The 14567-nt window shown below is 38.3% G+C and overlaps 1 protein-coding gene across 7 annotated transcripts in view; it reads left to right on the top strand.

The window, feature by feature from the left end:
• RANBP17 (RAN binding protein 17) overlaps positions 1 to 14567 on the top strand; it is a 319157-nt gene that overhangs the window by 233975 nt on the left and 70615 nt on the right. For 5 of the 7 annotated variants that reach the window (XR_006381540.1, XM_044229647.1, XM_044229637.1 and 2 more), the window contains 2 exons: positions 2293 to 2375; positions 2468 to 2576. Coding sequence is in view for 6 of the 7 variants with exons in the window: in XM_044229647.1 (XP_044085582.1) it covers positions 2293 to 2375; positions 2468 to 2576 (192 nt within the window). In the remaining variant the exon portion in view is untranslated. The remainder of the gene's footprint in view (positions 1 to 2292; positions 2376 to 2467; positions 2577 to 14567) is intronic. The other 2 variants (XM_044229616.1, XM_044229599.1) reach the window with 1 other exon arrangement.

Here is a 14567-nt window from a genome sequence, read left to right as displayed (position 1 = left end):
ACTATGTTCCCTTTGAGGCGTTGTTCCAGACAAGCCTCTGGGGTCCGACCTAGTCCTAGTCCTGCCATGCAACTAAAATGTTCCCACCCAACGGAAGTGGTGCCTCTTCTGAGAACCTGAGTCTCTTAGAAAAGTACAAGATGAAAGTAAAAAGATTATAAATATGATGTATCCATTTGCCTTTTTAAAAAAACATTACATACTCTCTTAAGGACCGTAATAGCTTTGAGTTGAATTCCTATGAGGGAATATAAATAATCAGATGAATTCTCATTTATTTCTTTATTGAAAAAAGTAAAAATTTATTCTTAATCTTTTTTTTTTTTTTTTTTTTTGCTTTAGAATGTAATTAAAAGGCGGAGAGGCTGGCCTTGATACAAAGTGCACAGATGCAGTTCTACAGAAAATGTATCTTTGGCAGATGAGATTCTTCCTGCGAATGTTCTGTTTATTGCTACCATAAATATTCCATTGTCAAAACATGACTTGCTGTTTATTAGTAGCACTGACAGGAAGATTCCTATTAATGGCAGCATTCTTATTACCCATAGACCCTGTCACTTTTAACTTTGCAATTCCAGGAGAATTGTATTTGGTAATTACTTAAGATATGTCTTAGTTTATTGATCCCCACCCCTGTTTAACTGAGTGAAGTTTGAGTGGCAGTTCTTCTGCTCAGTGATTTATACTGGGAACAAATCATCAGATCTCATCCTTGTATGCAGGGAGAGACCTCCTGCCTATCATCCCCTGATCTTGTTCCCCTTCAGCCTGCCAGAAAAACACAGTGCACTGAGCACCCCCTGAGAGCAGTGCACTGAGGAAAACAAATGGGTGTGGCCCCTGCCCCTGGGAGGCTTGCAGCCTTCATATGGAGGTGAGCCAGGATACACATGCTTAACATGCAGCTGGAGTGGTTGCTTGAGTCAGAGGGCCTTGAATCTGAATTATACTCTTTGTCTTTTGGAAAGTTTTATTTAATTTTTTTGAATTTGTTTCTTCTTCAGAAAACCAGAGGTGATACTACCTACCCCTATGGGCTTGTGAGAATTAACCCTGCAAGTAGCAAACATTCTGTATGTGTTACTTCTCTGCATCTTTGTGTCTTCCTCCCTGACTTAGAATTGGCGAAGACGTTTGCCTGCTCTGAGCCTCGCAACCATCCTGGAAGATAGCCTGGGTGTCATTTGTTAGAGAGGGAGACTAAAGGCTCAGAGGATCTGAGTGTAGCACTCAGACTCATTCAGCTGATCGAATGGTGTAGTGTAGGGAAGCCAAAAGCCCAGCTTTCCTGACTCAGGTTCATTGTTTTTTCTGCTCTTTTACACCGACACCTGAATGATGAAGTAAAAGAAGAGGGTGTTTGTATATCCAATAGATGTTCTTACAAACACATCAGCCCTTCTTTGATGGCAGCACTGACCGGAAATTATTTAGGCCTTGCGCTGATGTTCATCATTTCTCAACTTTATTCTTCTTCTGAGTTGAACTGTTCAGGTGGTAATGTGGCCCAGTAGAGAGAACATGGCCTCTGTAGTCCAACCTCAGTTCAGATCACAGCATTGTAGTCCACAATAAAAATAAATTTTTACTTTTTACTTTGTAGTCCACAGTAATCTTGGGCAAGTAACTTACTTTCTCTGAACTTTGGTTTTCTTATCTATGGATTAGAAATAAATGATATTTAACAGGCTAATTGTGAAGATTAGGTGAATGAACACATATAAACATCTTAACACCTAGGGTGTTAGATGTAGTAGGGTCTTGAGAAGTACTGGGTCATTTAAGCCTGTCGTTCAACACTTGATGACACGCACTCAGCTGCATCTAATTGTATTCTGATCTTCTTCATCTAAAGAATTTTCTCAGATTTCTAACTGGGCTCATTGTTTCTTGGAATTGAACAATTTTCTCTTTCTGGATGGTCTATTATGAGTCTTTTATAATTATTTTTTATGAAATAATATTAAGTGAAAAGAAGTTCTCAAGTTATATCCAAAATGTAAAAAGGGTCAGTTTTAATTTTCTACTATCAAGACTTTAATAGTAAAGAAGTTTTTGTCTTAATTATAAAATTCATTTTTCCTTTCCATAACTAGAATATGTATAAGATAGGAAAAGTAATTGCACTGGTTAATAATGGATTATCATTCTTAACAGAATGAAAGACATTTCTGTAGCAATACTCTTTAGAAATAGTATTGATTCTTCATAAATAGAAATTGATGCCATTATAATTCAGTGTTATTTTGTGATATATTATCTATTGATAAGACAATTATATTTCCCCAGATTCCTTAACTTCTATTACCTATATCCTTTTAAAAAAACTTGTGAAGATAGATGCCGTGAAATTCATGCTAAAAAACCACACGGTAAGTCTTACTTCCTTTCATTCGTGACTAGGATTTTCTGGGTAGTTTAGTTGAAGCGTTTGTAACTTTGGATGCCCTTTTGCTTTCAATAGAGTGAACACTTTCCCTTCCTTGGAATCAGTGACAATTACAGTGTCAGTGACTTCAGGTGCCGAACCATCTTCTACACTGCCCTCACTCGCCTTCTGATGGTAGATCTAGGTAAGGTGAAGAATTGATTCGTAACTTGATTAAGAAGGGCTCAACAATCTACTCATGCAGTTAAAGGAGCACACTGTTAGTGAGGACCATATTTAAGTTACTAGAACTTGCCATCTTCAACAGTTTTCTGCAGCTCTCTATGATTTGGGCGTCAGAGCCAAAAGACAAATCTTTGTATTTAAAGTGGTATTTTTCACTTTGAATAGAACCTGCATTAATTCTTTACCTCGGGGTTTTCTGGGCATCCCTTGATCCATTAATTTTACTGCTATGAATCTAGGATCAGTCTTCAATACTGAAAAGCTTTACACACAAAGATTTTTCTTTGTAATGACATTTAATCTAGAGAAAAAATGGAAATGATGTAAATATCCAGCAATAGGGAGTTGTAAAATTACAGCATATCTACTTACTTGATAGAGTAGTCTGTCCTCATTAAAATTGGGATTTGAAGATAGCACAGTACATGAAATTTTATAATATTAAGTGAAAAAGCTAACTGTTAAACTGTGTAAATGATATGAGTGTGCCTGGGGTGTGTGTGCAGAATGCATCCAAAAAAAACTTAAATTCTTTAAAAATGTTAAATGTTGTTTTGTGGTAGTGAACTATAGGTGACTTTTTCTCATTTTTGATTATTTAAAATTTTTTTAAGGTGTTAACTTTTCTAATTGGAAATAATATGACTTCTTTAAAAATGTCTTCCACTGAAAGGCTTGGCTAGACATATCCACAAGTACCATCATCCACAGGTAGATAGTACCTGAGGATGGGCACTTAAGCCTCTTTGTGGCGACCATATTATTCTGGGTTCCCATTTTCCCCCCATGTTTGAATACTGCAGGTTAAATTAATCAGTTTACAGACACAATGTCATTGTGTCATGACAATGATATTGTCAACCGATGACAATATATCATCCTTAGAGAATATAATAGTGATGGTACTTTTTTTCATCCTTTTTCTTGTAATGTATTGATTGATCCATCAACTTAAATGTGAATTTTTTTAAACATGATCATACAAAAGGAAAAAGGATAAATAATTTTCTTTTGCACATAAAAGACATTCCTCCATGTAGTAGAAAGGTGACTGAACTGCCCTCTGTTCCACATCTGTATTATTTTCATGCATTTCAACAGAATAAATTACAAGAGAGACAAACAGCCAAAAGTTGAGAGAAATGCATCTAGAATGATTAAGGGGCTTGGTGGGATTGATTTCTAAAGAAAGATTAAAAGAACCATGTATGTATAACTTGGCTAAGTGACAACTAGGGCTTGAGGCAAAGAGAACTGTCTATAAATATTTGAAGAGTGTAAACCAGGCATGCAAAACCCAATCATCTGCTACCTTAGGCAAGTGGGAGATCTGAGTGACAGCTTTGCATACTGCACCCTGCCCTGTATTACCTCTTGCCTGCTGCATCAGAGAAAAGAGGAGCCGCCCGACTCCTTGTCATTGTCCTCAGTAACCACTGAGAGAACACACTGTACTGTGAGCTCTGAGGGCAGGACAGAAACCAGCCAGACATACAGGCCCCTGCCCTCAAGGAGCCTGCCCTTTTGCTTTCCTCTCAGTTGTCCAAGCATTAAAGAAGACTGTGTCTAGACCGAGTTTATTTCCTAAAGCCTTAAAAAATGCTCCTTTAATGACGCCATCAGACTGAGAAAACCAAAACTAGAGGATGAGACGGAGGAGATTTCCTAGCAATAAGTTCATGTCACACACATTTTCAGGACCTGGAAATGGAGTGGGTCAAGATCCTTTCTCATATAGTCATCATAGACCAAAGAACCTTCCATAAATCCGTGGGAGCCTAAACAACAGACAGCACTGCTGGTATTCACAGCATGCCCGCACTTATCATGGTGATGATAACTGAGAGTCAGGACGGTGCCCAGAAAGACCCTGCGTTACACGCTGCCACTTTGAAAACTACTTTTATTTAGCATTGCTTAACGTAAACTGTGAGGCATGAGAAGCTATAGGAAAATATATAAACTTGAATAACTGAGAAAGGATTGTATTAGGTTTCTCAAGGTTAGGTTCCTTTGAATTACTTAACCCATAACAATATAAAGTATAAATTGATATTTTTTTAGTTCACAGCATTTTTTAAAAAGGTCAATCTCCATTATGTTGCAAACACATCTTGGGTAGCTCGGCAGAGATGGAAACTGACTGTGTGAAGTGCCTGGTATGTGGCAGGCACTCAGCACGAGGAAACTGAGTCTGGCTATGGGTAAAGTTAAAAACAATGGCAACTACAGTCATGGGACTTTTACATTGTTTGAAAAGAAGTCTTTATTTATTAGTGGTTTTCACTTTTTGAAGTAACTAAATGTATACTATAAGCATCAAGGGACAATTTGTGGTATATATTACCAGAGCTTCTATTTCTGGTGAAGAGCCAGAGCTGCTCTACTTCCCAAAATACTCTGAGCTCCTTCACAGCATGGACTTTGCCTTCGTCATGTTTTCTAGCACCGATCTCCTGTTGCTACCTTGTAGGTGCTCAGTAAATATTTAGTGAATGAATGAATGACACATAAGTATATTGCGGCCAAGGTGCCATCATCATGGTTCCTGGAATCAGCAATTCCTGCCAGGTTCTTTCTGGGAGTAGCTTTGATCGTTGGCCTCTCCAAGACAAAACAAACCAAGAGGCTGACTACTCTCACAAGTGATCATCTACACGTGGCCACTCTTGTGCTCGATTAATCGCTTGTTGCTCTCTGTTCAAAGTGTTATTACTTCATAGATGATCATTTGTTGAGTGTTGCTGAACACAGTTTTATTATTTGAAACCTTGTCTCACAAACTAGGTTGACTGGAACGTTGCTGCCAGAGTTCCTGTATGTGTGGCTTTATAGTTTTCTATTGTGTATTCACTGTCATGGAAACAAAGAAAAAAGAGATGGTGCTGTTGTCAAAAGAACGACAGATCCATGTATTAAGTGAAAGAAGTAAAAATATTAGGTAGTGAGAATTCTTCTCACATGAAGGAAAAATTAAGGAAGAACTTTTATATCACTGATTTTTTTTTTAATCCAATAGAAAAACCCCTCAGCAACCTGCTTGCAAAACACAGGATGTAAGTCTTGGACAGAAATATAAAGCATATTCTAATTGAACCCAACAAACTAAATGGAGTACGTTGTGTATGAGCCATACGTGCACACTGGAGTGATTAGAAAAGGGGAAAGAAATTGGGTGTCACATTAATTGGTGTTTACTTTGAAATCCATTTTGGTTTCTAGTCAATTATTTGTACTCTGTATGAATTTAATTAGATGCTATGTGCCCCAGGTTGTATTTCAGATGAAAATGGGGGCTTTTTGGCAATAAACAGTTGTACCATTTTATCAAATTGCTCCTTGGCTACACTAGATGAAATGTTTACTTGTATAAAGAACAGAATGAAAGCATTTCATCATCAGAATGATGGTATTTAATGTTGGCCATGTATTTCCGTATTCTAAGAAATTATAAAAACTAATGCAAAACTCTCTTTGCAAGATAACATACACACAGAAGAAAATGGGTGGCCATCCATATGTGCATGCATGTTAGTCCTTCCAAGAATCACTTAAAGTTCCCTAGGTTATTTTTAAATTAACTTTGTCAATCTAATAAACTAAAGGAAAGATAATATTACCCAAGCCAGTAAATGGAGACCCTCCAGGGAGCAGTTCAGTATAAAATACTTGAATAAATAAAACCTTCTATTTTGTTTAATTTGAATAGAGGTGAATTCAGTTGACAAATATTGGAGAAGGGGAAGTGTGGAAAAGAACTACAACAACACTCTGTTTTGTGGAGAACTGAATATTATTCATTGCAAATTAGGTTTTTACCAACCACAAACTTAGAATTACTCAGTGTCATTAGAATTGTTTTTCCTTGGTATCGCTAACAGTTGCTTTTCTTGGCCTTTTTATGACTGCACCTTATCTTGAACTACTCAGATGAGAAGCATATTGATAGGATGTGGGAAATTACAAACTACATAAAGCAGTGCTTTCCCTAGATACTCAAACTCTAAGAAGAAGTCATATCTTGTAATGATCAAGGGATTGTTAATATTAAAATGTTATTTATAGACATTAAGAGGTATTTTCTCTTTAGGGAGGACTGTGCTATAACACTTACCTACCTTTATGGCTTTTAATAAATAATTGGCACCTGAAGATATTCCTAGCTTAAATTTGAGGAATTTTAAATAAAAAGTAAATGAATTAAATAAAAATATAAGAATAATATAAGAATAATAAAAATAAATAATAATAATAATAATAAATAATAAAAATATAAGAATAAGAATAAGTAGTCTAGAAATAGCTACTAATGATAAGAGTAAAAATATACAGAAGAAGGAAATTTCCTTTTCTTTATTATTAATAACTAACATTTGTTTATAAATTTATAGTCTGCAAACCACTGTCACAACAGCCCATGTGAAATACCTTTTATTGCATTGCTTATCTGTTAGAAAGGTGAGGTTCAGAGAGACTAAATGACTTGCCCAAGGTCAGTCATACAACCTCTAGCCCTGTGACCACACATTCTTATTCACTTGTACTAACTACACTGTTACTTCATCTTTTATATTCTCAACCAATTAAGAAAGGTAACTTCTTCTTTTTTATTTTTATTTGAACTGTTTGGACTGAATGATTGATTTGAGGCTTGAGGGCAGTGAGAAGGGAGAAGGGATTACTTTCCAAGCTTCTATCAAATAACCAGATAGATTATTGTTTATTATTTGCCTTTTATAGGTATATTGGTCCTTTCATCAGTGAAAATCAAATGTAGTTTTTAAAATTTGTCCTCATGTCCTGATAATTGGCCAAAGCATATTTATTCTCATGGATAAAAAGAACACAGAGGTAGATGGCCCAGAAGGGTTTAGCAAGTGAGAAGCTTGATCAGAAATAACTAATGTTCTGATAGATAAGAAGAATACATCAATATATCACCTGTGTCCATGACTTGGCAGAGATGATCTGGAAAATAGACATGGGGGGTGGGGGGACTGGGCAATAAGGGGTAAAGAAGCAGCTGGAAATACTTAGAATCTATAATGAGATAATTAAGACTAATTAGCCGGCCCTGTAGGCAGAAAGCAACCCATTAAGTCCAGATCCAGTTTTAATAACTTACCTGGTTTTGAGGGTAGAGGGTCTAGAGCACCCCAGGGAATGAGATGCTTTAGGGATGGAACTTTTCAGGGTGGATTTCCTAGAAAAGGAGTACAAGGGTCTGTAATGGGTGGTGTATTTTTCTTCTGAGAACTAAAATAAACATTCTAGTTCCCTAGGGAGAGGAATTAAAGGGAGCCTCAATTTTCTCATCTATGAAATGGAGATATCCATCTTAAAGAATTGTTACATGCTTTAAATAAGAGAAAGAGGTGTGAAAAGGCCTGGAACAATTCCTATCACAAAACAAGTACTCAGTATGTATTAATTAAGACAGAAATAAGTATTTCTGTCTTAATTAATACATACTGAGTACTTGTTTACAAGTCCTTGTTTACAATATTTGCAATCGGGCACAGACTGACACCAGGACTTCAAAATGAGGCAAGTTCACTACCTTTAGTACAGCTACTCTGCCTTCAGCACTTGGGCTATTATTTTCTTACAGGAGCAGAAGCTGATAACACTTCCTGACAGGTCCTACAGCAGCCTGCCCTTCCTAAAGCCGTGGTCCTGTCACAGCCAGCTACACCTCCTAGACTGTGTAGGGGAAAACTAAATTTTGGCCCATGGTAGCATCTTTTTGGCCCACAGTAACACCTTCTAGCTAAGCAACTTCCTCTCGACTTATTACTGGAGAAGTGCTATCCCAGTGAAGCCCTGGGGAACAGCAGATGGCATAGGCCTAGGCCTGCAGAAGTCACTGGCTCTTTTGATAGGACCCATTGGTGTGTGGTTTTAAGTTATTTTCCTTACTCATCTGCCTCTGTATCTTCTTGTTTGCCTCTGCTCTCAATTCTCTGTAGTTTGGAACAGAGAGCTTCCTAACATTAGACCTGACCTTTACTAATTATATTAGTTACCTATTACTCCCATTACAAATTACTGCAAATTATTGGCTTAAATATTACAGATTTATGATTTTACAATTCTGGAGGTCAGAAGTCCAAAATGGGTCCCGGTTGGTTAAAATCAAGGAGTCAGCAGGGCATCATTCCTCTCTGGGGCCCTGCGGAAGAATCTGCTCCCTTGCTTTTGCTGCTTACATGCCACCTGCTTTCCTGGGCTCGTGGCCCCCTTAACACCAGCAACACCAGGTCAAGTCCTTAGGCTGCCATCTCTCTGGTGTTCCCTGTCTACTTTTCTCTAACACTTTGAGGACCTCTGTGATTACCTTGGACCCATCTGGATAACCCAGGATAATCTTCTCTTTTAAAGATAATTAACAACCTCAATTCCCCTTTGTTTATAACCTGACATATTCGCAGATTCCAAGCATTAGGACATGGGCATCTTTGGGGGCCATAATTCTGCCTATCATACTAACCTATCACTAATACCAAAGTACTTCACATAATAGTTACCATATAATAAATCCTCAGTACCTGTTGACTACCATCATTTATTATTATCATAATTATTTGTACTATTAACAGCTCCTTGACTACTCTCCCAGGTCCCCAGTAATCCAACCTCAGTTTGCATTTGAATTTGAGGAAATGAGAAGTTTCCTGTTCTGCATACTTCTATAGATGGAGAGAATTGTGTTGATGGTGGTTCTTTGGTGGGTTTTGGTGGGTTTTTTGGTGGGTTTTGGTGGGGTTTTTTTTTTTTTTTTTTAGATTCACATGCCATAAAATTCACACTGTTAAAGTATAAGTTCAGTGGTATTTAGTACAGTCAGAATATTCACAAGGCTATACAACCATCACCATTATCTAATTCCAGAATATTTTCATCACCCCAGAAAGAAATTCTGTATCTTTTTTTTTTAAGATTTTATTTATTTATTTGACAGAGAGAAATCACAAGTAGATGGAGAGGCAGGCAGAGAGAGGGAGAGGGAAGCAGAGAGAGGGAAGCTGAGCAGAGAGCCCGATGCGGGACTCGATCCCAGGACCCTGAGATCATGACCTGAGCCGAAGGCAGCGGCTTAACCCACTGAGCCATCCAGGCGCCCCGAAATTCTGTATCTTAAAGTAGTTATTTCTTACTTCCCCTGACCCCGGCCCCTGGTAACCACTAATCTACTTTCTGTCTCTATGAATTTGCCCATTCTAGAAATTTCATCTAAACAGACTCGTGTAATATGTGGCCCTTGTGTCTGTTTTCTTTCACGTAGCATAACGTTTTCAAGGCTTATTCATATTTTACCATGTCTCAGTATTTCATTCGTTTTTATGGCTAATACTCCATTGTATAGCTGTACCACATTTTGTTTGAACAGTTGGGTTTTCATCTTTTCGCTGTTAGAATAATGCTGGTGTGAACATCTATCTGTAAGTTTTTGTGTGGACGTGCCCTTTGAATTTTCACAGGTATATACCTGGGAGTAAAATTGGTGAATCAAATGGCAGTTTTATGTTTAACTTTTTGATTATCTGCCAAACTGTTTTCTACAGTGGCTGCATCGTATGACCCTGGCTGCACCAGTTTACGTGCCCACCACTCAAGGTCTTAAATTGTATAAAATAACAAACGAAGTGTCTTAAAAATAGCATGCCCGAGAGCCAATATACTAAAAAGGTTACCATTAGTATTTTAATGTGACTTCTCTGAAGGAAAAGAAATCGAAACTCCTAAAGTGAGTAACTTCCTGTTGAATCAGATCCTCAGAAATCCAGTAGAGGGGATTAGATTTGGCTTTTACTGAAAAGCTGAAGAATTTATCATTTTTATTATGCATGACTGAGAACTGCAACAGTGTTCCATTAATATTTACTTTTCCTTATGCCAGTGAACATATTACTCTGTAAATTGGCACTTCACCTTCAAATCATACTGGTTTCTGGGCCCTGTCAGAAAAAAAATGAGCAGTTTCAATTATTATTTATAAAATGGTCACATATACATTTGACATTCTAAATATATGACTGCATAATTGAATATGAAGTTATAAGAGAGCAAACTCATGTTTTCTCCTTTTCTATCAGAAGCAGTAATTGATACCTCTAGGAGTAAAACAAATAAGGAAAAAAATCTCTAATAAATGTTTTATAGAGTTTGTTTGCATGATATAAACAAAAATGACCAGTTTTCTGGCTTAGATAATACAACGTATTGCCCTGCAGTAAGAGAGGAACAGGGCTAACTGAAACATAAACACTTTTGTAGAAATAACGCCCCAGTGTATCCTATTTGCCTATCTTAAACTCAAATGATCGCCGAGGAATCCCTTTCTCCCTACCAGAACCAGTCTGATTGTCCTTCACCCTCTTCTAACTTCATGCGGCTCTAAACTCAAGATTCTGTAACCCTGACTTCAGTGCCTGCCTCTGATACCTTCCCCCCTACCCCACCGTGGAGACAGGAGGAAAAACATGAGCTGGAAAGAAAGCCAGTGGAATTGGGGATCTGAGTTCACTGACACTTACCAGCCCAAGACTGTTGGGCAAACCGCTTAACCCTCTGGTTAAGTGAGCCTCTCTGCCTGCATGTGAAGTGGAGGAGATAGTCATACAACTCCATAGGATTGTTGGGACCATTAATGACTTGCAGCAGTGCTTGGAACCTAGGAACGGCTACATGGGTGTCTATTAAGTAAATCAAGTATTAAATTGATTGCCTTCACTTAGTAAGCACTCAGGAAATAACTGTTGTTATTCCATCACTCCACAACTATTTCTTGAATACCAGCCCCTAGTCTAGGCTCTGAGGATGTAGTCATGATTAAAACAAAGTTGCTTCACCAGGGAGCTTACGTTCTATTAGGGAAGACCATGAACATATGTGACAGTAAGTCCCATAGGAAAAATAAAGTAGGTTATGAGAATGGAAAGCGGATGGGGGTCGGGGCGAGTTTTGCAGTAGTGTTTCAGGTAGAGAGGTCAGGAAAGGCCTCTGACGATATGACATTAAAGTAGAAATGCTGTTTGCATTCCTGTCTTCAGCATGTGCTCTTTGACTTCTCCCTGCTATTATGGTGGCTTGTTTTCCGTGCCTTGATTACCCCATACCTCAAACTTTGATTGAGGAAAAAGATGAGCCAGGAAGTTTTTTGATCCATAGCTCTGGGTATTAAGTGAACAGTTGAATGGTAAAATCCTGAATTTGTCTTTGTTCTGATTAAATATCCTTACCTTGGGAAAGCTCTGCTCCCAGAGGAAGGTATAAAGTGCTTGTCACACTTTATTTGATTCCTGTGATCACCTCTCTAGGTCCATATAAACAACAAAACAACAAAAATGTTAATGGCTGACATTTATCCAAAACCAGAATTTTGCTAACAAGTAGCAGAGCCGGGATTTGAGCCTAGAAACTTCAAAGCATCCACTCTTTCCTGTACCCTTATCTACTTGCAGTGATTGTTACCACCGTTCTTGTTAATAATTCCATGTTTAGAAGATACTTTATCTTAGGAGAGTAAGACTACATGGTTTAAATATAATGTATGTATATATTATTTATTTAAGGATTTGAGAATGTCTACTTCAGTTAGCTACTGTATTACTCATATCAGGTGTTAAGAAAATAAGGGATTTTTTTAAATGTCCCCTTTATTTTCATTCAAATACAGTATTTGTGTAATACACGCCAGGCACTTTTCTAGGTGCGATACTGTAATGCCAGCACCACCACAACTATTGATAGAGCATCTTCTATTTTTCATGTGTTAGAACATTATTCACAATGATGGACTTTTTAACCTTATATTATGGATGAGAAAACTGAGACTCAGGGTAATTAGTGAATATCTGAAGTTAAACAGTAAGTGGCAGAGCCAGACACTGGTTCTTTTTATCACGGAGCCTCACCTGCCAACATCATTCTCCTTCACCTAGAAATGCGAAGATGCAGAGCGTCAGCTTTCCAGAAGCAAAGCCAAAGATACTATCGGTGTAGGTTGACACATCTAATAGTTTACATACACACATTATCAATTTTACTTTATTTAATCCCCACAGGAACCCTCATCAAATGGTGGTAGTGGGGGAGTGATGTGAGGCATTATTATTAGTGTTATTAGCTATATCTGCAAATTCGAGGCAGACTGATTAATGTTCCTACTGTCAAGAGTGGATGATATGCTGTGGCAACCCACAGGGAGAAGGGGGGTTGCTTGGGGTGGGGCCTTAGAGAGTACTTGCCTGCGAGCTTAGCTCAGATTGGGGGAGCTGCTGGTTCACCGGGCTTGGAAAAGTGAGGCCTTCTGTAAAGGTCTCTAATGTTCTCACCAGCAAACAGAGGGTATAGCTAGGAGGAATAGCTTGGTTGCTTAGCCAGTTGGCAGGCAGGGATTATAATCTGGTCTGCTTTACCCTTTACCTGGAGATCGGACCCTTGTTTAGAACAGCATACCAGGAAAGACTCATTGGCCCTTTGATATCTCTTTGTGAACAAAGCTAAATCCTTGATTCTTTTAGACCCTGGAAACAAAGTGCATAAGGTTAAAGCGGAAAGAGAAATAACAAAAGATCTGGGTCACTCCTTGAGAGTCTAAAGATCCTGATTGTGCCATTGACCTTCTGTGTTATCTGTAGAATGATGTATGGATGTACAGAGTGGTGTTTCTCCAATATTTGGATACATCTGGATCACCTGGAGGGCTTCTTAAAACAAATTTCTAGACCTCCACCCCCAGGATTTCTGAGTCAGTAGCTCTGAGATGGAAGTCAGAAATTTACAACTGGTTAAGTTCCTAAGTGATGCTGATGTTGCTATGTCAAGGACCAAACTTCAGAATCCCTGATCTCTTCTCTGAGATCTTTTTTTCTCTCTAATGCTCTATTTAAAAAGTAATAGCATCAAAATCAGGAGGTCTGGATTATATAGTGTCACTTCCTAAGTATGCTACCCTGAGTAAGTCACTTAACCTTTCTCTGTCTGTTTCTTTCTCAGTAAAGTGTGGTGGGTGGACCTCACAATTGACCTGGCATAGGATGAAGGAGAGAATCAACTCTCTTATTTAAAAGAAACCCCTTGGGGCACCTGGGTGGCTCAGTCTGTTAAACTATCTATCTGCCTTTAGCTCAAGCCTTGATCTCCAGGTCCTGGGATCAAGCCCCACATTAGGCTTCCTGCTCAGCAGGGAGTCTGCTTTTCCTTCTCTGCCTCCCCCCACTCACACACACATGCGCTTTCTCTCTCTCTCTCTCGCTCTCTCTCAAATAAATAAATAAAATCTTTTTTAAAAGTAAAAAAAAATAAGAAACCCCTTTGGGATCCCTGGGTTTGGTTGAGTGTCTAACTCAACTCAACTCAGTTGGTTGAGTGTCTAACTCAACTCAACTCAGTTGGTTGAGTGTCTAACTCTTGATTTTGGCTCTGCTCATGACCTTGGGGTCATCAGATGGAGCGCCGCATTGGGCTCCACATGCTCGGCATGGAGTCAGCTTGAGAGTCTCTCCCTCTGCTCCTCCCCCTGCTCACTCTAAATAAATAAAGTTTTTTTTAAAGTAACCCCTTATGAAAAGAATACTATATAAATTGTCAGTTGTGTAGCTGAGACACGGAAGCCATCTGAATGGATAAGGAAGATGTGATGTGTACACACATACACAAACACACACACAATGAAATATTACATAGCCATAAAAGAGGATGAGATTTTGCCATTCATGACAACATGAATGGACTTAGAAGGTATTATGCTAAGTAAAATAAGTCAGACAAAGACAAATACCATATGATTTTACTCAGGTGGAATATTAAAAAAAAATGAATTAACAAATGAAAAGCAGAATCAGAATATAAATACCGAGAAGAAACTGATGGTTGCTGGAGGGAAGGGAGGTGAGGGGATGGGCAAGATGAGTGAAGGGGACTGGGAGATACAGGATTCCAGTTA

Source organism: Neovison vison, chromosome 1 (genome assembly GCF_020171115.1).
Source record: "Neovison vison isolate M4711 chromosome 1, ASM_NN_V1, whole genome shotgun sequence".
NCBI lineage: Eukaryota > Metazoa > Chordata > Mammalia > Carnivora > Mustelidae > Neogale > Neogale vison.
Note: the sequence above shows the minus strand (reverse complement) of the source record. Positions and strands in the feature narration are given on the sequence as shown.